Consider the following 23,928-nt stretch of genomic DNA (forward strand, 5'->3'; position numbering starts at 1 on the left):
TTATCTTCAGTTAAGTGATCCAGAGAATAGTTTTTAAAAACTTCTGACATTTAAATAGCTTTTATTGACCAGTGTAATGTAATAAACCAGGAGTTAGGAATCTTGGTTTAGGTCCTGGCCCTAGCACTGACTGGTAACTTGGGGGTAAGATACAGCATCTTTCACAATCTTAGCTTTCTTACCTGAAATTGAAGAAAATGGGGTTTTGCCCTTTGGAGTCTTGATGTCACAGGACATTTTTAAATTTTATGGTTCTTTTGCTATATTCCTAATCATCCCCGTTGCATTTAATCACAAAATCTACCTAGATTTCAGCAGTTGGCCAGTTAAAGAGTTTTTTGTGCATGAAGAATTTTTTTTCATTTATTTCTAAATCTTGAATTTCGGCTTGAATCAGGGTTTATAATCCTCCAGTTTTAGTTATTTGGTAAATGTTAGTTTGTGCTTTCTAATTTTTTGTCTTCCTTCTCTTTTTCTGGTATATTTTTATTCCTTTTCTAACATTGAGTCATAAGGAAGATAGAAGGTGAACACATCATATACATGCAGAAAACGTGCAGAATTATTCTATATTGTATTTCTTGACCTTGCTGAGAGTTGCCTTGAAATCTTCAGCTGAGTTCCCTCTGTTTGTAGGTGGTGACAATGATCCCCCATTAAAGCGTAGCCTTGCACAAAGGCTGGGGAGGAAAATCGAAGCTCCAGAGACGAACACTGATAAAGCACCAAAGAAAGGTACCCGTGTCCTAATACCCCTTGTGTGTGTGATCCTGGTGCTTGACTGTTGTGCTGTTAACAGGTATGGGTTGTCATTCTTTTTGCTCAAGTAGATTAGATGATTATCTTCTCATGTCTGTTTCATGCAGCAAACATTTGAAGGTTTACTCTGCTAGATCCTAGGTCACTGTTGGGTAAAAAACACAATCACAGGCTTCAGGAGCTTGTAGGATCATGGTAGATAGGAATACTTACATACGTTGTGATACATTCTGTGACAGAGACAGTGCCTAGTGTTATGGGAGCGCACAGGAAGGGCACCTGATCGCACCGTGTGTCAGTGAAGGTTCCCAGAGGAAGTGATGTTGACACTTAGACCTGAAACATGACTTATCCTGCCAGAGTTGAAGGATTAGAGGCTGAGAGTGTAATACGTACAAGGCACAGAGCTCAAGGGACTCAATTGTGGCTAAATCAGAATTGGAAAGGAGCATAACGGGAGAGGATGAAGGGACTGACTGGTCATACAGTCTTTTTAAGCCTAATATGGCTTAAAATACTAGAGAGTTTGGGCTTATAGTAGCAAACAAGGATCAGGGTGCCCAGATAGGCATTTTAGAACCACCACCCTGTCTAAAGTATGGAGAAGAGGGTTAAGAGTGCTCTCCAGGAAGGAGTTAGCACTCCTTCCTGTAATACAGGCAAGAGGAGGTAGTGGTGTAGATTTAGCGTTCGAGAAGTTGGTATGAAGCAGTGTGGACTAATCTGAGAGATATTTGGGAGTTAGAATGATTTTATACTTGAAGTTTTATGTATAGAAAGAAGTAAGTGGTTGGGTTTTTATATTTTCCCCTTATATGACATGCAGTTGAAACAGTGGTGTTAAGTACTAAATAAATAAATAAGGTGTTTTTTCCTTCTTGTATTTAGTTTTAACTTCTCCTGAAGATAAGAAACTTCTTCCCACGTCTTCCCCAGCACAAGAGGCTTTGATAAATAGACCTTCTTGTTTGGTCTATATTCTTTCTTATATTCTCAGACCTGTAAACAGAAATTGCTTTCTTTCTTTGCAATCAAATTTTCTTCCCCGTTGCCTATTAATTACATTGAAGACTCATAGCTAAAGAGTGTATTTCAAAAGGCAGAGTACTTTTTGATGCCAATAAGATTTCAGAATGTCATACAATAGCAAAACTACTCCCCGAAATTAAGTAGTTTCTGCTTTTCAGATGTAAGGAGGTGACTTTTTTTTTTTTTTTTGAGCTTTCCAAAGTACTCTAGATATTCCATGATTTTCTATAAATCTTACCTGTACTGTGAAGAAGACAAGTGTTGAAGACCTAAAGAGATTTTTCAAAAGCATTTTCCTTAGAAAACAAGTATAAGTCTGATTTGTAACCTTTGAAAAAGATTTTTGATCTGTAAGAAGTCTAACTTCTTTTTTTAATCTTTTTCTTTTTTTAAACAGTCCAAGTTTCCAAGTCTCTGAAGGAGCGATTAGGCATGTCGACTGGTCCAAACAGTGAGGAAGCAGCAGGTAGGTAAACCCTAATGCCAGCTCCTGATAAGTTTTCCTTTAAGAATCTTTTTCTCTAGTTTACATTTTGAGTTAGGTTGAAGGTTATGGGTTTTTTTGTGTGTGTGTGGATTTGTTTGTTTTTTAAGTAATATTTTTCTCACTGGTATGAATTCTCTTTTTGTGGTTAAAGCTGGCAACATGATTTTTTTATGATAGCAGTAATAACTGGAAACTAGAAATAATCTATTCAACAAAAAGGAATTAAGATGGTTATGTGTTAAAATAGTTGCTGTCATGAAAAGTCATATTCTGAACAATAATGATATGGGAAACTTAGCCCCTTGTTTTGAATGAAGAAAGGTTATGAAAGAACACATAGTGCTTTTGACTTAGAGCAACATAAACTTTTTTGGTGAGAGGTGGGTAATAAAGTTTATTTTCTTATTATAGAAACGTATTCTTCAGAAAATGTCCTTATGTATGAGATGATTTCCAGTTTTATAAAAATAAAACTAAATGCCTAGGAAGAAAAATACACCAAAGTGTTAACATTGGGTTTTTATCTGGGTGTTGATAAAAAAATTACTTTAAAGTAATTTTAATTTTTAATTTAAGTAATTTTAATTTTTTTCATTTAATTTCCTCCTGTTCTCTAATTTTTGTTGTTGTTGTTCAGTTGCTAAGTCATGTCCAACTCTGTGATCCCATGGACTGCAGCACACCAGGATTCCCAGTCCTTCTTCACTATCTCCTGGAGTTTGCTCAAATTCCTGTCCATTGAGTCTGATGCTATCTAACTGTCTCAACTTCTGCTGCAGTCTCCTTTTGCCTTCAGTTTTTCCCAGCATCAGGATCTTTTCTACTGAGTCAACTCTTTGCATCAGTTGGCCAGAGTATTGGAGCTTCAGCTTCAGCATCAGTCCTTCCAATGAATATTCAGAGTTGCTTTCCTTTAGGTTTAGTTGATTTAATCTCCTTGCAGTCCAAGGGACTGTCAAAAGAGTGTTCTCCAGCACCACAGTTCTAAAACACCAATTCCTTGACTCTCAGCCTTCTTTATGGTCCATTTCTCACATCCATACATGAGTACTGGAAAAACCATAGCTTGGACTATACGGATCTTTGTCAGCCAAGCAGTCCATATACCTTGGACTATACGAATCTTTGTCTCTGCTTTCTAATACATTGTCTAGGTTTGTAATAGGTTTCCTTCCAATGAGCAAGCATCTTCTTTAATTTCATGGCTGCAGTCACCGTCCACAGTGATTTTGGAGCCAAGAAAATAAAATCTGTCACTAATTCCAGTTTTTCCTCTTATATTTGCAGTGAAGTCATGGGACCAGATGCCGTGACCTTAGTTTTTTGAATGTTGAGTTTTAAGCCAACTTTCTCACTCTCCTCCTCCACCCTCATCTTTAGTTCCTTATCACTGTCTGCTATTGGAGTGGTATCATCTGTATATCTGAAGCCTCAGATACTGATATTTCTCCTAGCAGTCTTGATTCTAGCTGGTGATTCTTCCTACTTTGAGAGTTTTCTATTTCTTCCTGTTACGCTAGGACTTTGGTATGATAGATCTAAACATGGATCTTTTCATTATGCTTAATGTTCAGTGGGAGTTCTGAATCTTTAAGGATTTAACTTTCTTAATTGTAGAAAATATTCCTCTAACTTCTCCGAGTATGTCCTCTCCACCCTTTTATGTTTTCTCTTTATGAAATTCTTACTAGATGTGGGAACTTTCGGACATATACTCCACATGTCTTAACCTTGCCTTCATGCTTTCTGTTCCTTTGCTTTTTGCCTCACTTTGTGTTATTTTTGCTTGGCTGTTTTCTGGATTAAGAATTGACGTGCTTTTTTTGTGAAGGTTTCAGTTCAGTTCAGTTGCTCAGTCATGTCTGACTCTTTGTGACCCCATGAACCGCAGCATGCCAGGCCTCCCTGTCATTCACCAACTCCCGGAGTTCACCCAAACCCATGTCCATCAAGTCAGTGATGCCAACCAACCATCTCATTCTCTGTCGTCCCCTCCTGCCTCAATCTTTCCCAGCATCAGGGTCTTTTCAAATGAGCCAGGTTTTTGCATGAGATGGCCAAAGTACTGGAGTTTCAGCTTCAACATCAGTCCTTCCAGTGAACACCCAGGACTGATCTCCTTTAGGATGGACTGGTTGGATCTCCTTGCAGTCCAAGGAACTCTCAAGAGTCTTCTCCAACACCATAGTTCAAAAGCATCAATTCTTCGGCGCTCAGCTTTCTTTATAGTCCAACTCTCACATCCACACATGACCACTGGAAAAACCATAGCCTTGACTAGATGGACCTTTGTTGGCAAAGTAATGTCTGCTTTTTAATATGCTGTCTATGTTGGTCATAACTTTCCTTCCAAGGAGTAAGCATCTTTTTAATTTCATGGCTGCAGTCACCATCTGCAGTGATTTTGGAGCCCAGAAAAGTAAAATCAGCTGTTTCCCCATCTATTTGCCAGAAAAATAAAATCCACTGTTTCCCCATCTCTTTGCCATGAAGTAATGGGACCAGATGCCATGATCTTAGTTTTCTGAATGTTGAGCTTTAAGCCAACTGGTTCACTCTCCTCCTCCACTTTCCTCAAGAGGCCCTTTAATTCTTCTTCACTTTCTGCCATAAGGGTGGTGTCGTCTGCATATCTGAGGTGACTGATATTTCTCCCAGCAATCTTGATTCCAGCTTGTGCTTCCTCCAGCCCAGCATTTCTCATGATGTACTCAGCATATAAGTTAAATAAGCAGGGTGACAATATACAGCCTTGACGCACTCCTTTTCCTATTTGGAACCAGTTTGTTGTTCCGTGTCCAGTTCTAACTGTTGCTTCCTGACCTACATACAGGTTCTCAAGAGGCAGGTCAGGTGGTCTGCTATTCCCGTCTCTTTCGGAATTTTCCACAGTTTATTGTGATCCAAACAGTCAAAAGCTTTGGCATAGTGAATAAAGCAGAAATAGATGTTTTTCTGGAACTCTCTTGCTTTATCAATGATCCAGCAGATGTTGGCAATTTGATCTCTGGTTCCTCTGCCTTTTCTAAATCCAGCTTGAACATCTGGAAGTTCACGGTTCACGTATTACTGAAGCCTGGCTTGGAGAATTTTGAGCATTACTTTACTAGCGTGTGGGATGAATGCAATTGCGCGGTAGTTTGAGCATTCTTTGGCATTGCCTTTCTTAGGGATTGGAATGAGAACTGACCTTTTCCAGTCCTGTGGCCAATGCTGAGTTTTCCACATTTGCTGGCATATTGAGTGCAGCACTTTCATAGCATCTTCTTTCAGGATTTGAAATAGCTCAACTGGAATTTCATCATCTCCACTAGCTTTGTTCGTAGTGATGCTTCCTAATGCCCACTTGACTTCACATTCCAGGATGTCTGGCTCTAGGTGAGTGAGCACAGTATCATGTGAAGGATTGGATGGTGAATATTTTAGGCTTGAGGTCCACAGTCTCTTGCTGCAACTAACTCTTCCACTAGTGTGAAAGTAGCCGTTTGCAGTATATAAATAAACCAGTGTGGCTGTGTTCCAGTAAAGCTTTATTTATGAAATATAGATCATGACCAGATTTGTTTGCTGACCCTATTCTAGATGGCTGATTTTCTACTGGCCTTGCAGTGTTTTTTTTTTTTTTTTTTTGGTTAGATTTATTTTGTCACTTGGATTTTTATTTTTCAGTAACTTTTCTTACTTAGTTCTCTGATTTGTCCTTTTCCGTAGCTTGATATCTCACAGTTCTAAAGTTTTTTTTTTTTAATTTGTTGAAGTATACTCGATTTACAATGTTGCATTAATTTCTGCTATACAGCAAAGTGATTTAGTTACACATATATACATATCCTTTTTCATATTCTGTTCCATTGTGGTTTATCACAGCATATTGAATATAGTTTCCTGTGCTACATGGTAGGAAGCACTTTGTTATTTATCCATTCCATGTGTAATAGTTTGCATCTCCTAATTCCAAACTCCCAATCCATCCCTCTTCTACCCACGCCAGCACCCCCCTACCCCCTGCCCTGGCAGAGCCACAGGTCTGTTTTCTATGTCCTTGAGTCTGTTTCTGTTATATAGATAAGTTCATTTGTGTCGTATTTTAGTTGACATATATAAGTAATAGTATATAGTGTTTGTCTTTCTCTTTCTGGTATACTTCATTTATTACGATAGGTCCAGTCTCTAGGTCCATCCGTGTTGCTGTACATGACGGTACTTCATTCTTTGTTATGACCGAGTAGTACTCATGGTAGCTGTGTGTCACATCTTTATCCATTCATCTGTCAGTGGACATTTAAGTTGCTTCCATGTCTTGGCTATTGTAAGCAGTGCTGCAATGCATGTTGAGGTGCCTTAACATTTTTGAATTTAGCTTTCTTCATATGTATGCCCAGGAGTGAGATTGCAGGATATGTGACAACTCTGTTTTTAGTTTTTTGAGGACGCGTCATACTGTTTTCCATAGCGGCTGCAGCAGTTTACATTCCCACCAACAGTGTAGGAGGGTTCCCTTTTCTCCACATCCTCTCCAGCATTTGTTATTTTCAACTTTTTGATGATGGCCATTCTGACCAGTGTGAGGTGTAGTACCTTACTATCGTTTTGATTTGCTGTTCTCTAATAATTATTGATGTTGAGCATCTTTTCGTATGCCTGTTGGTCAGCTATCTGTATATGTTCTTTGGAGAAATGTCTATTTAGGTCTTCTGCCCATTTTTCTATTGGCTTGTTTGTTTTTTATCATTGAGTTGTATGAGCTATTTATATATTTTGGAAATTAAGCCCTTGCTGATTGCATTATTTGCACATATTTTTCTCTCAGGCTGTAGGTTTTCTTTTTGTTTATGGTTTCCTTTGCTATACAAATGCTTGTAAGTTTGGTTAGGTCCCATTTGGTGGTTTTGTTTTTGTTTGCTTTTATTTCTTTTGTTTTGGGAGACCAACCTAGGAAAACTGGTACAATTTTATGTCAGAGAATGTTTTGCCAGTGTTCTTTTCTAAGAGTTTTATGGTGTCATGTCTTATATTAATAAACCTTTAAGCCATTTTGAGTTTTTCTTCTTTTTTTTTTTTAGTTTTTCTTTGTATGTGGTATGTGAGTGTGTTCTGACTTCATTGATTTGCGAGCAGCTGTCCAACTTTCCCAGCACCGCTTGCTGAAGAGACTGTATTTTCTCCATTGTATATTCTTGCCTCCTTTGTCAAAGATTAGTTGACTGTAGGTATGTGGATTTATTTCTGAGCTATCTATTCCGTTTTATTGATGGGGGTTTCTAATTTGACTCTTTTCTTTTAATGAGTGTATGTGTTATTTTGTCTTCACTGCTTATCTTCATTCTGGGTTTTGTTTTTTTTTTTTTTGGTTCATTTTTAATGTTGCTTTTTCACAGTTTAGGTTTAGGTTTCTTCTGTGATTCTAAAGGTCTTTTTCCTGGCTGGGAGACCTATCTGTATAAGTGAGAGAGGGTACACCAAGTGGTGTCTTATGTTGGTTATAGGCTAGAAGGCTGAGGGCTCATGTAATTGCTACAGTAAAAAAGCCTTTGTTTATTTTCAGAGTGCAACTAACTGTTTTCTAGCTTTGCTTTTTCCTTTTCTCCCTCATCTCTCCTGTTTTTGCTTGGCATTTGGGAAAGCCTGAAATGTCCATGTTTTACTTCTCTTCTACCCAACATCGTTATAATGTGCTTCCTTTCCCTACGGAGTCTTCTCTTTTTAGAGAGCAGTTCTTAGGAGAAGGTCTCCATTGACCCAACTGTTCTGTAAATCATCCTTTATTTCTACCACTGTTAGTTTTCATACTAGTTTGGCAGATTTTTTTGTCTCTTTGAGATAGAACAGATCTCACTCCTATGCTTTTATCTATTCTTCTGTTTCTGTAATTTCAGACATCTTTCTGTCTCAGATTTCTCAAGATTTATGTTCTGCCACTGGCATCTTTGTTTTCCATTGCTATTGTGGATTTATTCTTTTAATGTCTTCTCTGTTGTTTTGATGAAATTTTGAAGTGTAGGGAAATGGGGTCTTTGTGTCACCATTCATGTACTTTCTTAAAGTGATAATTTTGAGATCAGATTACCATCTTGAAATTGAAGAATTTTTATTTAAAAAAACTTTAGAAATATCAGTGAGTGAGTGCTTCCCCTGTAATAGGTTCTATACTAAAACAAATATAGTCACTGTTTTCACGAAGTGGAAATATAAGCAATTAATGTACTGTGTGATCAGTACTGTGGTCAGAGAAACAAACTAGACTGGAGGATGTCAGGTTCTCAGCTGAGCTCACTTTAACTAGGTAGCAGAAATGTGACCAATAGGGACTGTTCCATGTAGAAGGGACAGCATTTTCAAAGATTCAAAAGATGAGACAGAATGTGGTATGTTTAAGGTTGTAGAAGATATTTTTTGTTTTTGGTGTTTCATTAAAAGGTGTTATTTAGTGATTAAATATGTGTGTGTATAATCTCCATATTCTTATTTTTCTCACATTACTTCATTATTTCTTTCTTTAACCCCTGCCAAATATGAAATTTGCTCTTTAGTTAAACACATGAAGAATGATTAATGTATTGTGAAAAATAACTCTTCAGTGGCATGCCAATCTCTGGGCCTTTTTCATTTTTCTTCTGTCTTAACCTGTTTTACCTCCTTTTCATTCTTTAAATATCACTTAAATATTACTTACTCTGAACAGCTCCCCTTAACCAATCTCTAGATGTTCTTGCTGTATACTTCTACATAACATTATTTAGTTGCCTTCAACCACATGGGTTTGAATTGCGTGGGTCCTCTTATATGCAGATTTTTTTTTTCCCAGTAAGTACTTAGTACTACCTGATCTATGATGGTTGGTTGAATCCACAAATGCAGAACCATGAATGCAGAGCCCAATTGTAAAGTTTTATATGGGGGTTTTCAACTGCACAGGATTTGGTGGCCAGATAATCCCTGCATTGTTCAAGGGCCAACTGTACTTCTTTTATCAAAGCTGTTATTATTAGCACACTTTGTTGTTGCTTGATTATTGGTTTGTTAGACTGTAGACTACATGTGTGGGCAGTTTGCGTTTTGCTTACCATTATGTTTCTAGTGTAATATCTGGCAGATGTTTGTATCTATCCATGGATGGAAGAACTAATTTATTCTTTTTAGTAAGATTCATAATGACAACCTTCTCCAACTAGTAAAAGGCTTTCAGGAGCCTCAAGAATAAACTTCTGAATAGAAATCCAGATCAGTCATTTTTGCCTCCTGCATGTTTTCCTTGAGGACCACTATCTAAAATTGAGGTTGAAACTAATGTGCTTTTGTTCATTTTAATTTCTTGCCTAAATTACACGACTCTTATTGGACTCTGTCCTGATCCAAGAATAGAGAGATCATAAGTTGTTAAGAGATGAACTCCAAATACAGTGATTTGTTTTTCCCCCATGAAAACAGAGAAAGTTACTAAAGTTGGTGAGATCCATGTGAAGACATTAGAAGAAATTCTTCTTGAAAGAGCCAATCAGAAACGTGGAGAATTGCAAACTAAACTCAAGACAGAAGGACCTTCAAAAGTTGATGATTCTACATCAGGAGCAAGAACCTCCTCCACCATCCGAATCAAAACGTTCTCCGAGGTCTTGGCTGAAAAGAAGCACCGGCAGCAGGAAGCAGAGAGACAAAAGGGCAAAAAGGACATGAGCTGTGTCAAGCTAAAGACTGACAATGAAATTAAAAAAACAGTGATTTTGCCACCCACTGTAGCCAGCAGAGGACAGTCAGAGGAACCTGCAGGTAGAGCAAAGTCTATGCAGGAAGTGCATATCAAGACGCTGGAAGAAATTAAACTGGAGAAGGCTCTCCGGGTGCAGCAGAGCTCTGAGAGCAGCACCAGCTCCCAGCCTCAGCCTGAGACCACGCCAGCGGCAAAACGGCTTCTCCGGATCACTAAGAAAACAGGTAACAAAAGAATTTGATCTGTAGTACCGTTTCCCCAGATAATATTTCAAATGGCAGTATTCCACACAATATTCGTGGGATTTCTGTGAGAACTTTTTCTTTACTCAGATAACTTTGAAAACCACTGGATTAAAAGAAATTATACTGGTCCAGTGGTTAGGGCTCTATACTTCCACTGTAAGGAGACATGGGTTCCATCCCTGGTTGGGGAAGTAAGATCCTGCAAGCCACGTAGCACCCCGCTCCCCTCTCCCCACACACACAAAAAGTGAAGCTGTTTCTTTATGGCAGTGTTATATAGAGGTTTGGTATCTTAATGTGCATTTTGAATCTGTATGAGAACTGAACAAATTTTGTCTACAATTTTATATGGCCTATCTTTATTCTTTAAAAAAAATTATTTTTACTTGGTTTATTTTCATTTTTAGCTGTGCTGGGCCTTCGTTGCTGCGTGCGGGCTTCCTTTGGTCGTGGTGAGCAGGGGCTATGCTGGTTGTGGCCTGTGTGCTGCTGCCTGTGGTGGCCTCTCTCGTTGCAGAGCGCAGCTCTGGGGCGCTCAGACTTCAGTAGTTGTGGCATTCAGGCTCAGTAGTTATCATAAGAGCTTAGTTGTTCCGAGGCATGTGGGATCTTCCCCAGATCAGGGAGTGAACCCGTGTCTCCTGCATTGGCAGGCGAATTCTTAACCGCCTTGTTAAGAGGACACCAGAGAAGCCCTTGTTGCTTTTCTGAGAAAAGTTTTATTTAACTTCATCTGTTATTAAGTTGCAGCATGAATGAAATTATTAATGGTGCGTTTAATGTGAATCTAGGTATAAAAGAAGAGAAGAAACTTCAAGAAGAAAGTGATGTTGCTTCTCAGAGCAGTGTTTCTAGAGCAGAAGCTAAAAAGGTGGGTTTATTTAGATTGATTTTATAGGTTTGTCCATGGCAGGAAAAGGTTAGATGAATGGTAAGTATTCTTTTAAGTTTCTGTTTAACACTTCACTGATATATCAGCTTAACAGTCTTTCACTGTGCTTGTAATTTTCCTTCAGAGTTTTCTATACTTTTATGTGTATCAGTATTTAATGCCCTTTTAAGTTGTTTTTGAAAATTGTTAGTTGCTCAGTCATGTCCCACTCTGCAACCCCATGGACTGTAGGCCGCCAGGCTCCTCCTCCATCTGTGGGATTTTCAAGGCAAGAATACTGGAAACTGTTTTTAATTGGCCATTAATATTTTTTAAAGTAAGTTTTTCCCCTGCCTTTCAGAATAACGCTACTCATTTGTAAAACTTGGGATTTAAGAATAAGTAACCCCTAAATTGTACAATGCAGATGTTACCACAGTTAGTTTTTGTCTGTTGGCTGCCTCTGGTGTTAGTTGTGGCATGCAAGACCTCCATCTTGGCACACAGGCTTTTCGTTGCGGCGAGTGGGCTTCTCTTCAGCTGTGCTGAATGCCCACCGGGGCTCAGTAGTTTCAGCACTTGTGGTGCTCGGGCTTAGTGCCCCCTCCCCCACCCCGCATGTGGACTCCTTCCCCAGCTGGGGATTGAGCCCACGTCCCCCGCATTGGAAGGCAGATCCTTCTTAACCATTGGACAAGCAGGGAAGTCCCTCGAGCCTTTTCTTCATATGTTTACGTATGTGAATGTGTTTAATGTCTAACTCATATTTACAGCATAATTGGGAATTCTACAGTGTGTCATTTTGCAGCCTACTTTACCATATTAATGATTCTTTAAGATGATAGCTTTTACTGGTCGTTTAGGCAATGGCACCCCACTCTAGTACTCTTGCCTGGAAAATGCCATGGACGGAGGAGCCTGGTAGGCTGAAGTCCATGGGGTCGCTAGGAGTCGACACAACTGAGAGACTTCACTTTCACTTTTCACTTCCATGCGTTGGAGAAGCAAATGGCAACCCACCCCAGTGTTCTTGCCCGGAGAATCCCAGGGACGGGGGAGCCTGGTGGGCTGCCATCTATGGGGTCGCACCGAATTGGACACGACTGAAGTGACTTAGCAGCAGCAGCAGCTGTGTCCTATTACACAAATATAGTCTGTTTCTGAACTAGATTTTGTTTTACACAATTAAGATGGTGAACATCTTTGTACAGAATCTTTGTGCAAGTGTCTGATTAGGAAACATTTTGTATTAGACTTACAGTCAGGATCGTCTACCTATAGAATGTGGGTTTTTATTGTTCCACACATCTTCAGTCTTTTATCTTGAGTTTTCTATTTAATAGGGGGCTTCCCTGGTGGCTCAGACAGTAAAGAATCCGCCTGCAGTGTGGAAGACCTGGGTGCAGTTCCTGGGTCAGGAAGATCCCCTGGAGAATGAAATGACCACCCACTTTGGTCTTCTTGCCTGGAGAGTCCCATGGACAGTACAGTCCATGGGGTTGCAGAGAGGAGGACATGACTGAGCAACTAACACTTTCACTTTCACTTCTGTTTAATGTAAAATAAAAAAAACGCTCTTGTGTTGTGGGTCATATCTAGAAACTGCTTGACTTAGATGTTAGCCTGTTAACTTATAAATAATAATTATCATACAGATTGTTAAAGGTACTAGATTTTTAATTCTGTCATTTAAATTTATCCATAGGCTTCAGATGAGACCACAACAGTTGGCATGACTAAAATTCAAGTCAAGAGATGTAAGACAATGAGAGAAAAGTATGTGCCGAAACTGCCAGAGAAGGGAGCCTCACAGAAGGAAAAATCAATTTTGACACCCCTTCGGGGAGATTTACTCTCTTACAGTACCGAGTTAGCAGAGAAACCCGTGCTCACCACCGTGCTAGGCATCACACGGCACCTGACTAAACGGCTTCCTTCAAAGTCATCCCAGAAGGCAAAGGTGGAAACCTCAGGGATTGGGGACTCGGTATTGAATGTGAAGTGTGCAACACAGCCCTTGGAAAAGCGAAGTAAAGGTGAGTGTTTTTACTAGTGCATCTTTCTGTAGCATTTCAGAATTACCAAGTTTCAGTGACTGCCTGGCAGCAATTGGCTTGAATTTAATTTGCCTTTGTTTACTGGTCACACAGGTGGATAATGATATTTCTGATAAATCTGTTTTTAAAAGACAAAAAGACTAGATGAGTTCCTTTCTCACAATTTAAAATTGATCTTTATAAAGCTTTATCTAAAACTTTGGATGGTGCATTTTTTTCCTCTGGTTTTGAAGGAGAGAAACACTGGGGAAATGAAGAGCAGTAGCAAATTCAAAAGCCACTGAAGTGAATTGTTTCATGAAATAAATATATGTGTGTGTGTGTGTGTTTATGGCTGTGTGTAGTACATATTGCTGATGGGTCATCTTTAATCTGGTTTTCTTGTTTAGTTGGTTTTTAAATTATTTGTGACATTACTGTTGCTGAGAAGGAATTTTGATATTCCAAATTTTATTCTCCATGTAAAAAGGGGATTATTTTAGCTTTTAATCAGATATTTCCTGTCTTATAGCTAAACCTAAAGTGAATGTGAAGCCATCTGTGGTTAAAGTTGTCTCATCACCCAAATTGGCCCCAAAACGTAAGGCGATGGAGGCCCACCCTGCTGTCATCGCAGCTGTGAAGCCACTCAATTCCAGCAGTGTCCTGCAGGAAAGCCCAGCCAAAAAAGCAGCTGTGGTAAGAAGGAGATCAACTCAGGGGCGCTTTAGTCTGTGTGATAGGAGAGCAGGGAAGATTCTTTTTTAGCTGTCTATATTATGTGTAATATCTTCTGTCACTTCCTAAGTATTTTTTTTAGTTGTTCAGGTAATTACTATATTTTATATTTACAGCTTAGGCAGGATTTTTTTTTGGGGGGGGGGGGTTAAGCCTAATTATAATATTTTGCTTATTTGTGCATTCTGTCTTTGGATTACTGATTCTTGGATTGATTCTTGGATTCCTAGTCTTAAAGAATGGTAGCCATGATTCTAGTGAAAAAAAGTGAAAGTTGCTCTGTTGTGTCCGACACTTTGCAACCCCATGATTCTAAAAAGGCAGCAAAGAATGAATCTGCTCAAATTTAAAAATCTGACTTTCCCCCCGAGTTACCTTACTCTCACTTTTGCAGGCTATTGTCCCACTTCTCTCTGAGGACAAATCAGTCATTGTGCCTGAGACAGAAAAACCTAGAGACAGGTAGGTAATACCTTGCAATTCTTTTTAACCAAATTTTAGACCACTATTAGCGTTTTTGTTTTCTAGAGAATAACACTGCTAGATAATTTGAAATATTTACAGTTTAGCTACATCTAAGTAAATCTGTTAAACTTCAAATTAACTGCAAGAAAACCTCATATTCAGGGTTGCTGTTCTCTTTTGATGGTATTGTTTGTATTTTGCCTGTATTATTAAAAAAAATGTTTTTAAACACCTATCTGAATTCTCCTTTAAAGGATGAAACTGGTTTATCCCAAATCAGTAGAATAGTTCTTTATGTGTTTTCTCAAAAACAAGTCTTCACTAAAATTCTTTGTGTACCTGGGACCAGGTGATCTGACCTGCCAACCATTCACAAAAGGGCAGTTATCTAATAACCTTTTGGGTTTTTTTCTTACAGTTTTCTACTGCCTCCAGCCCAGTCCTCTTCAGAGCCTCCCACCCCGGAAGTATCTGGCCCTTCCTCGTCCCAAATGGCCACAAAAACGCGCCGACTCAGCTCTGCCTCAACAGGAAAGCCCCCACTTTCTATGGAGGATGATTTTGAGAAACTAATATGGGAGATTTCAGGAGGCAAATTAGAAGCTGAGATTGACCTGGATCCTGGGAAGGATGAAGATGACCTTCTGCTTGAGCTATCAGAAATGATTGATAGCTGAAGGTGGTAGTAGAACATTTAAAGCAAAACAGACAAACAAAAAAACTCACCAAAAAACTGGACTTAGTTTCATCTATTATAACATTTATCCAAAATGATGATTTCTTTAGTCTAGAATTTGCCCCAAATCAGAAGTGTACCTCTGAATTATCCACGTGTGTCCTGGATTCCTTGGGGTCAGATTTTTAAATCCCTTGGTAATCATTTTGTCCATTTGATGCCATTGTTTAGCATCTTCGAGAAAAAAGTTCTGTCTTACCCCTCTCCACAAAAAGGCTGAGCGGGAGACCTAAGTGAAAGGGTGCAAGAAAACTTAGTGACTCCTTGAGGTATTTGTCAGTTTTTACCTTTTTTCCCTTTATTGTATAATTTCTTTTATCTATTGTCTTAATGTACCTATTGTTAACCTGAGTTCGAAAAGGGTGAAGACAGCTGCTACCATTAAGGACCAAATTTCATGCCACCACTAAAAAAAATCCACTCAGTCTGTGTTAAATTGTATGTCTTTTTAAAGCTATTTGGAGAATTCAACTAAGCTTTTAGAAACAGCTGAGCAGCTCAGGAAACCTGTAATCTGGACATAACTTTTTGGACCTGATTTTCATGCTTCTGCTCTGTAAGCCTCTGAAGGGCAATAGCTAATTTATTATTACTGTAATTTTTCAAGGCTTTAAAGTGCCTCAGGGGTCCGCTGAAACTAATTTTCTATTTCTGGGATTCCCTGGATTCTTAAAAAGAGATGGTGACATAATGATTACAGGAATTTATTTTTTAGCAACAAAGTTGTCCCTTCTCTTCTTCAGTACTTGCTTCCTTACTAGTGTTGTATTATCACAGGGATAGAAATTGGTTAATTTTTTCATTTCTGATTCTCCTTGCAAACTCCTCTTGCCCAGTATTTATTTGGTGCCCTTTACCCATCTGAGGGGGAAGAACGAGCTCACTCAAGCTGCCCTTACTTATCCATGGACTACAGCAGTACCCGGAATCGTACTGTAGCAGGAGTTACCAAGATGCTCTGGGGGTGTATTGTATGCCTTCCAGTTTTCTTCATTTCTGAATTGAGTTTTCTTTTATTGATGTTGATCTCCTTCATATCACCTCAAGGTTTAGACTTGTGAAGGAACAAGTACGATGGGGATAATAGTCTTGAAAGGAGACATATTGTACATAATCAAAAGGAAGAGGAAAGGACCTGCCCGTTTTGATACTTTGCTGTAGGTGGCCAGTTTTGTTTCTCATAGGGAAATCTGACCCACCTGTCATGTTGGCTCCTAAGGAACTGCTGTTGTAAGCGGCTCATCAAGAGTTGAACCTCATGTAGCCTTGTTGGGAATATGAAAAGGAAGAAAGCCACAGGACTGCCCAATTCAGTCTTGGGAAGATCTGGATGATTCTACACAAGCGAAAATGACTTGAAATTTATGTATAGATACTTATCTACCAGTCCATCTTCAGCTGACTGAATGTTGTCTAATAGCCCTTCTCCAAAGCAGGGGTGAAATGTTCTGGTTTCACCACAGATTTTCTACTCATTTCATTTCTGGAATTGGCTTGTAGATTCCAGGTCCCTTTTGTATATAACCTTTATTCTTTTGCTTTTTTAAAAAAACAATTTTGTTTCATATTTAAAGCCTTGTGTTAGTCAGTGATTCATGTTCACCATTATTTGAACAGTTTGCCATTACAGCAAGATAAATACTTACTTGTGTTTTAAATAAAACTGGTGTAGGAACACCTTGATGTTGTGAGTTAAGTAGTCGTACATCACTTCAGGCTGAGATCTGCCTCAGTAGAGGCCCAGTTAGAATGTTGTTGAACCTTTGTATATGTGATCCAATTTCACAGATTGTATTTGTCTTTAGAAACCTTTTACAAGGACATACTGCCAAACTTCTCCATATGTGAGGATTTTTTTCTGACAGTGATGCTTACCCATTACTATTCTAACTCAAGTAATGTCATTAATTCTTTTAAAGAAGAGAGGGTTTAGAAATGATCTTAGATGGCTTCAGCAATTTAGAATTTTCAAGCATGAACACATATATGAAATGTTTAGTTCAGGGAAGTCCAGTTTTTTGTTAAGGAAATATACATAAATTTGTTAACCACCAAAGAATGTAGGCCTTCCCAGATGGCGCAGTGGTAAAGAATCTGCCTGCCAATCAGTTCCTGGGTTGGGAAGATCCCCTGGAGTAGGAAATCGCAACCTGCTCCAGTGTTTTTGCCTGGAAAATTGAATGGACAGAGGAGCCTGCTGGGCCAGCATCCACGGCGTTGCAGAGATATGACTGAGCACACACACTATATAAATTTTTCCACATAGCCTAAAAGTCGTCCCCAACAAATTGAATCAACTTTTCACAGAAAGCAAAAGATTGCATATTCAGTTTTGAGCAATGATGGTTTTCAATTTTAATAGGAAAAAGGTCCAGATGTACAATTTGGCCATAGCCAGAGATTTCAAAATAACTTGCAGCTTGTGTGTTTATCTCAATAAATGATCCCTCAAAGTTCTGGCCTTAACCTCAAATTCCAGTGGTCCTCTCTCATATGGCCAGAACATAGTTTATGTTCCTCATGGCCAGTCTTTGGTCAGTGTTTAAATACAGTTTCAGAAATAAAGCTTGTTCTCTATACTGGTCAAAGTTTTATGATCCTTTTCTAAAATTGTGGCTTCATTTTGCCAGAATATTTCTGCAGTTCTTTAAAATATTTGCTTTGTCAGGAGCCAAGAGGAACTGTGTGGTCTTCAGTTGCTATGTAACACCACTTTAAACTAGCTAACATGTACTGAGTACTTATTACGTGCCTGTTAATTCACATATCTGTTTGACGTTCATCCTATACTGCATTGGAAGATTACTGCTTTTTATCCCCACTGTAGTGTCAAAATCAGTATTTTCAGATATAACAATAAGTATATTTTTTATCTGCAGTTGGGTTTGATTTGTTGAACCTTTCAAGAACTTGATTAAATCAGATCTTTGAAAGCTGCTGAATAAATATATGGAAGTATCCACAGGTTATACATCTGACTGTATTAAAAATTCTCATTGAATTTGTGAAATAAAGCTACAGCCATCAATGCAAAAATACTTAACCATTTTCTTAACATTTTACAATAAAAGGGTCAGAGTATAAAAATGGCCCCAAATAATAGCAATTAAGAATTTATGTTTTTACCCAAATAGGCAAATAAAAGCCCAAGGTGGCTCCATTCTTTTCAGGTTAAAAAAAAAACACACGTATTTTTTAAAATAGGAGTCACTAAGTGGGCCTATTAGTAAAGTCTGGTTGGATATGACTGGGAAGGTGTTGCTGCACTGGAGTCAGTGGGAATGAGCAAAAAGCAGCGGGTTAAAACTCAGTTATGCCTGTTCCTAGGCTTTTTGTTCTAGATTCTGTGACCGATTTGTCTTTAGATAGGAAGACAACAGCCTGTTAAGACGAAAAGTAAACTCACCCAATACTGAGAATGCAGAGGTGGAAAAATGCTCCAGTAAAAGATTATTGTAGGACTTCGCTGGTGGTCCAGTGGTTGAGACAATACACTTCGACCGCAGCAGGCACAAGTTTGATCCCTGGTCAGGGAACTGAGATTCTGCATGCCATGGCCAAAGAAAAAGCGGCTGCTAAATAAACAAATGACTGAGATAGGGCATTGGATGGAGGAAGAGAAGTTTCAAGGGAAAAGAGAAGTTAAATAGATGGATCCCTTCCCTGGTAGGTGTATTTGTTAATGAGTTCACTTATTTGGCTCGAGAGGTCAAGGAAGATAGTCAAGTTTAGAAAAACTGAGGAAATGTGAAATACATTGGCATAACTGCCACAGAAGTATTTTGGACTACCCTCCCTTGAAGAGGTTCAAATTAGAACACAAACTCTTACCATCATTAAACACTGCTGGCCACTAGGGACAGAATTTATGAAGCAAACCCCAGCTTTGAAATACTTTTAAGGAAAAAGTAACAGGAGTTAAAATAGGTATAAGTATTAAATGGATGATGCTATTTATAGATGGTTCCCAGGTGGTTCAGTGGTAAAGAATCCACCAGCCAATGCTAGAGATGCAAAAGATGTGGGTTCAATCTCTGATTCAGGAAGATCCCCTGGAGTAGGAAATGGCAGTATTCTTGCCTGGAAAACTCGAACAGAGGAGCCTGGCAGGCTACAATCCATAGGGACGCAGCGTCAGACACCACTGAGCGACTGAGCACAAAAAAACATCTATAGAGAGGATGATGAGAAATCAGTGAGTTCCAGACTGGTCAGAGGAGGTTTCCTTGCGATATTATATCTGGAATTTTGTGTAGTTTAGTAAAGGAGATGAAGAAAGATGTATTTTAAATGTGAATTGGAGTCACTGCTCATAAAAGCCTCACGTGCCCTCCCCTTCCCTCCAAAATTAAACTCAAGTCCCTTAGCACAGCATGCAAGGCCCTGTTGTACTAGCCTCTTCCATCATTCACCCTTCATGCTCTACACGAGCAAAACTACCGGCTTCCTAATTTGACTACACTAATCTCACTGTTTGCCTTTGTTAACGCTATCTTCTCTTTTCTCGTCTTTTCCTCTGCAACTCCTACATACTATGCGACTTGCAGATTACCTCTCCCAATATCCCGTTCTCCCTCTTCCAAACTGGGGTCTGGTGCCTGCCTTCTAGGCACATACTTTGTTTAACCTTCATTGTTTTGAAACTACCTGTCCATCTTCCTCAGCAGAATATACACTGCTTCAGATAGAGGTTCTTGCTAACCTATGTATTCTCAGCACCTAGTACCGATCTGGCACAGAGAAGGAATGCCACAGCCTGGATGGCTTAAACAACAGAAAGGTATTTTCTCATAGTTCTGGAGGCTAGAATCCCACCATCATGGTGTTGGCTAGTTTGGTTTCTTCTTGAGGCCTTTCTCTCTGGCTTGCAGATGGCCCCCTTCTCACTGTGTCCTCATATGAGGCATAGTCTTCCCTCTATGCCCATGTCTGTGGCTTTTGTTTATATTTATTTATGGCTGTGCCGGATCTTTGTTGCTGAGTGTGGGCATTCTCTAGTTTCAGCAAGCAGGGACCACTCTCCAGTCATATGAGGGCTTCTTGCCGTGGCTTCTTTTGTTGTAGAGCTTTGGCTCTAGAGCCCACGGGCTTCACTATTTGGGGCACATGGTCTTAGCTGCCCCACGACATGTGGAGTCTTCCCAACCCAGGGATCAGACCCCAGTCCCCTGCACTGGCAGGTGGATTCCTAACCACTGGGCCACCAGGAGAGCCCCACGTGTCTGTTTTAATCTCTGCAGAAGGGCCCACCCATGTGTGTGCATATGCACTCGGTCATGTCCGACTCTGCGACCCCATGGCTCATCTGTCCATGGAATTTTCCAGGGAAGAATATTGGAGCAATTTACCATTTCCTTCTCTGGGGGATCTTCCCGATCCAGGGCTCAAACCCACAACTCTTGACTCTCCCGCATTGGTAGATGAGTTCTTTAACAGCTGAGCCACCAGGGAAGCCCACCCATATGACCTCATATACCTGAATTTCCACTTTAAGGGCCTATTTCTAAGTAGTCACATTCTAGAGGTACTGGGTATAGCTTCACTACATGAATTTTGAGGGCCACACTTCAGGTCATAACAGAAAGCATTCAATAAATACTGCTGAATGAACGAAAAAGTTCTTGACCCATTTCAGGGGTTATTGATCTTTGCTAGACTGCCCCTATCTCTTCCCAACCCCCTTCTTTGTCATACTTCATTCAGCAAGCTGTGAGTTTTCTGGTTGAGATGCAAGAACTTTAAAGTGAGAGAAAGGATATTCTTCAATATGTCTCTGTGAGCCAGCTGATTTTCAGATACCTGAAAACTTCAGAAATTACAAGAACATGACTAGTTGGAACACACAAAAGGAAACAAATGTGCCATAGTACTTTTCACTGATAAGTTTATTGAACCAGTGATAAATTCATTCACAAGTTTCAAAATTCAAAATGTGTATAAGGGTAAACAGCAAAAGTCCTCCCTGCTCCTGCCCCAGCTCCCTGCTTCTCCAAGACCAGTTCTGTTTCTCAGGTATTCTAGAGAGATTTTAGGTTCATATAAGCAAATATATTTCTCTCTAATATTACATATAAAACATATCACCTTTTTATTATATCATGAACAGTCTTAAATTATGAATTACAAATTGATGACAAATCCTGTTTCACCTATACCCATACCAGCTATCCACCCCCCTGTTCTGGACCCCAGGACTAAGGCTAGAGTTAGGTGAGCAACGAGGGGATAATTTAAAGGAGCGCTCACTCTCAGAGTTGTACTTGCACATGCAAGTGTGATGACTTAAATTTTGCTCCTTAGGCTTGCTCCATCGGAGATCCAGCTTTGCTGGCTCCGCTTAATTATTTTGAAGTAAACCTCAGATACATCATAGCTTACTTTTTCTCTTACTGTATATTAGATATCTTTTCATATGAAGACACAAAGATCTTCAATTTTTACTATAATTGAATACATAGTATTACACTATATGAACATGCAATAATTGAGCTAATTCCTATTGATAGACATTTAGGTTGTTTCCCATCTTGGTATTTTAAACAATGCTGCAATGATTATATCACATATGTAAGTTTATTTGTATGATTAAATATCTAGAGGTGGAGCTTAATAATTTATATTACCACCACTTTTTGATCTTTGCCAGCCTAGTCCAGGAAAATGACTTCTTGGTAGTTTAGTTTGCATTTCTTTTATAATGAGTGAAGTTGAACCTTTTTTCATATGTTTGAAGAAATTTGTATTTCCTTTGTTAAAATTTCCAATTTTTATTTTGGGTCTTTGTGTCAGATTAGAAATGGCTGTAAATTCTTTAACGCACTTCTTTAAAGTGGGCTTTAGGGACTTCCCTGGTGGTCCAGTGGCCAAGACTCCCAGCTGCCAATGCAGGGGGCCTGGGTTCAATCCCGGGTCAGGGAACTAGATCCCGCATGCCACAGCTAAGACTGGCACACCCCCCCCCCCCCCAAAAAAAAGAGAGAGAGAGAGAGATGGGCTCTGTTTTTCTAGCCCTTGAATCTGGCCTGGGGGGTGAACATTATACTAGTTCTCCACCTGGCCTTTCAGGGTACTGTTAGCTTCAGTCTTGGCTTCTTAGAGCCTTGAGCCCCCATATAATAAAGCATACTCCATGGCCAGAGAGATCATGTGGTGAGGCCCTGAGGCTACATAGACATGGAGGCTGATTCAGGTGGGGCCAGCCTTCCAAATACACATGCCAAATCCTTAGATACAGCTTCTGAAGCAGAAAAAGCACCCAGCTGAGCCCTGTCCAAACTCTTGACCCACTAAGGTCACAAATTTAAAAAAAAAAAGGGCTGTTTTAAGCCATTAACCTTTGTAATGTTTCTTACACAGTAATTTTTTTTTTTATGTATTAGTAAAATTACCCATTTGTTTGATGCAGTACAAACATACTTTTCCCAGAGCTTCTCATTTTGCTTATTTTGATCGCTTTTTATTCATGGAAAACTATATAATTTTTATATCATTGAATGTATTACTTTTCAAAACTAACTAGAGCATACAAATGAGTAAAATACAAATTTTCAGAACAAGAGAGATGAACTATCTATGATTAAACTAGATAAATTACAAAGAAATTAAAACTAAAGAAAACTAACGCCTGTGTACTCAGTCGTATCCAACTCTTTGCAACCCTATGGACTAGCCCGCTAGCGTGCCTCTGTCCATGGGATTTTCCAGGCAAGAATACTGGAGGGGGTTGCCATTTCCTCCTCCAGGGAATCTTCCCCACCCAAGGATTGAATCTGAACCTCCTGCATTGCAGGCAGATTCTAGGGAAACAAAGAAAACTAAAAATGTCTCAAAGACTCAAAATTTGAACAAATAACCATCGTGTACTTAGATTTAAAAAAATTAATTCTAAGTTGTTCTAGGTTTAATGTATAATCACAGTAAAAATACCAATAGGACTTTTTAAAATTACGTAAGTTTATTCTGAAGTTTTAAGGAAAAACAAAAATAACTAGGAAAATTCTGTGAACTTTTTGTCCTGCCAAATAAAAATAACAGTGATACTAGTCTAAATAGATACTAAGATCAACTGAACAAAATATAAACTCTATACATAAAAACATATACCTACACACACACTTGATATACTATAAATGTGGCATTTAAAATTGAATGAGGAGCAAATGGTTATTTTTTTTTTTTGTAATAGTGATGGACAAGTGGGTAGCCACCTAGAAACTTTAAAGTTGCATCAGTTCTAGGATATACTGGTATAAATTCTAGATGGATCAAAGATTTAAATGGAAAATGGCAAAATCATTAAGAAAAAGTAAATCTCTTCTCATGAGTTGTATGAGTCAACTGACTGGTTGTAAAGATCAATCCTTAAAAGTTAGGAATCGTGCCTTCAGAAATAGGAAAATGTAAAAACAAGTAGCTAAGCATTTCTGCATCTGAGATCACACAGGTATATTTGTGTGTTCTATTCACACTGTCTTCAAATTCATCAAATCTCAACTTTTCCATGTGTTTTCTAGGTCCTTTTAAAAAATTACTTTCATGTCCTTTGATCTTACATTTTTATGAGGTTGTTATTACTATTACCCTCTTTAAACAGAAGATCATGAAACTGAGCCAGGACTCTGTGGGGCCTTCCAGGTGACGGACTCCTTTGTATCCCTTTCCTCTTATTTATAGAAAAGCTTTAACCTCCTAGGCCTTCCCTGAGTTTCTAAGAGTAAATTTAATTAGAGAAGTGAGAAAATGCAGAAACAAAGGAAAACGGTCAAACAAGACAAAATAATGATAATTTAGCCATAAGACAGAGTCAAGGGCTATAGATAATATCCTGAGCCATATCTTTGAGTTGTTTTGCAGA

The 23,928-nt window shown here is 39.0% G+C and overlaps 1 protein-coding gene across 1 annotated transcript in view; it reads left to right on the top strand.

The window, feature by feature from the left end:
* The window catches only part of ZC3H11A (zinc finger CCCH-type containing 11A), a 45,063-nt gene extending 29,313 nt beyond the window's left edge, over positions 1-15,750 (top strand). Inside the window, exons 10-17 of the mRNA XM_061159849.1 lie at positions 637-735; positions 2,186-2,254; positions 9,704-10,207; positions 11,020-11,099; positions 12,805-13,135; positions 13,668-13,834; positions 14,268-14,335; positions 14,757-15,750. Coding sequence (XP_061015832.1) covers positions 637-735; positions 2,186-2,254; positions 9,704-10,207; positions 11,020-11,099; positions 12,805-13,135; positions 13,668-13,834; positions 14,268-14,335; positions 14,757-15,015 — 1,577 coding nt within the window. The 3' untranslated portion in view covers positions 15,016-15,750. The remainder of the gene's footprint in view (positions 1-636; positions 736-2,185; positions 2,255-9,703; positions 10,208-11,019; positions 11,100-12,804; positions 13,136-13,667; positions 13,835-14,267; positions 14,336-14,756) is intronic.
* The last annotated feature ends 8,178 nt before the right edge of the window (positions 15,751-23,928 follow it).

The sequence above is a fragment of the Dama dama genome, chromosome 14 (genome assembly GCF_033118175.1).
Source record: "Dama dama isolate Ldn47 chromosome 14, ASM3311817v1, whole genome shotgun sequence".
In the NCBI taxonomy this organism is placed as follows: domain Eukaryota; kingdom Metazoa; phylum Chordata; class Mammalia; order Artiodactyla; family Cervidae; genus Dama; species Dama dama.